Source organism: Acanthamoeba castellanii (genome assembly GCF_000313135.1).
Source record: "Acanthamoeba castellanii str. Neff unplaced genomic scaffold scf7180000084770, whole genome shotgun sequence".
NCBI classification, from domain to species: domain Eukaryota; phylum Discosea; order Longamoebia; family Acanthamoebidae; genus Acanthamoeba; species Acanthamoeba castellanii.
The window spans coordinates 98,122-99,355 of record NW_004457532.1 but is presented as its reverse complement, the minus strand read 5'-3'; the positions used below and the strand labels follow the sequence as shown (position 1 = coordinate 99,355).

Below are 1,234 nucleotides of genomic sequence, written 5' to 3'. Positions count from 1 at the left end.
TAACCCTAACCCTAACCCTAACCCTAACCCTAACCCTAACCCTAACCCTAACCCTAACCCTAACCCTAACCCTAACCCTAACCCTAACCCTAACCCTAACCCTAACCCTAACCCTAACCCTAACCCTAAACCCTAACCCTAACCCTAACCCTAACCCTAACCCTAACCCTAACCCTAACCCTAACCCTAACCCTAACCCTAACCCTAACCCTAACCCTAACCCTAACCCTAACCCTAACCCTAACCCTAACCCTAGTGTTTTCTTCATCTCCTCCAGCCAAGGCAGCAGTTATGCCTGGCATTGTGTTTATTTGTCAAAAAATGTAAATAAAAACAAATTAACCCTAACCCCCATGGTAGGTATGAATCACACCCCAAAGCCTCTATGTGCTCATCCTGACAGAAATAGAGTCTGTACACACTGATGCAATAGATAAGCATGTATCTTCTGTGCAATCAGGCCATGAGGTGATTTCAAGGAAGTCAAGTTCTGGTTGGTCCTTGCCAATTGCCATTTCCGCGCCAGTGTCCACATCAGATGAGCTAAAGTCAGTTGACAGGATGGAGACAGGCATGGGCCATTGGTGGTCCTGCACAACTTCATTGAGAGGATGTGCCACCATTATGGCTTGAGTTCAGCATGCATCAGAGCCTCAGGTTTGAATTGGTCAAATGTGGCTATCCTTACCAGATTGCACCACCACATCAGCTGTGTCAATGGCAAGGAAGTCCAGGCCCAGGTGCACAGCAGCCTGGGTCCCTTCTACTGGAACAACTTATTGGCAAGTTGGTGTGCAAGTGTTTTGGCATGCACCATCAATTCCCTGACAGGGTCACCACACCCTGGCATGTTTGAGCACAAGATTGCTCTCTCCTTCAGCATGAGCATTGTGCTGATCATGCACCTGATGACACCAATAAATCTCATGGCAATGAGGGCAAGTCTAACAGGTGTGCTGGTGATGAGGGTGAGGCCAACAGGTGCACTGGTGGCAAGGGTGAGGTGGACAGGTGTGCTGGCAATGTCCAATGGTTGCACTGATGGCAAGGCTGAGTCCAATGGGTGTGCTGGTGATGAGGGAGTGGCACATGGGCAACAAGGGTGAGTTTTTCTTCTTGTTTGAGATCTGGGTGACAAACACAGGGTGTGTTGGACTTAGGTCTGGAGGCCAATCCAGTAGGACCGACCCTGCGGGTTGTGGACAGGCGAGATTGACGGAGAGGTGACGGTCCA

At 49.7% G+C, this 1,234-nt stretch overlaps 1 protein-coding gene across 1 annotated transcript in view; it reads right to left on the bottom strand.

Annotated features, from left to right (window-relative positions):
* Positions 1-1,156: 1,156 nt before the first annotated feature.
* The window catches only part of ACA1_263190 (protein arginine Nmethyltransferase), a gene marked incomplete at both ends in the record, with an annotated part of 3,074 nt that continues 2,996 nt past the window's right edge, over positions 1,157-1,234 (bottom strand). The window contains one exon of the mRNA XM_004341246.1: positions 1,157-1,189. Coding sequence (XP_004341294.1) covers positions 1,157-1,189 — 33 coding nt within the window. The remainder of the gene's footprint in view (positions 1,190-1,234) is intronic.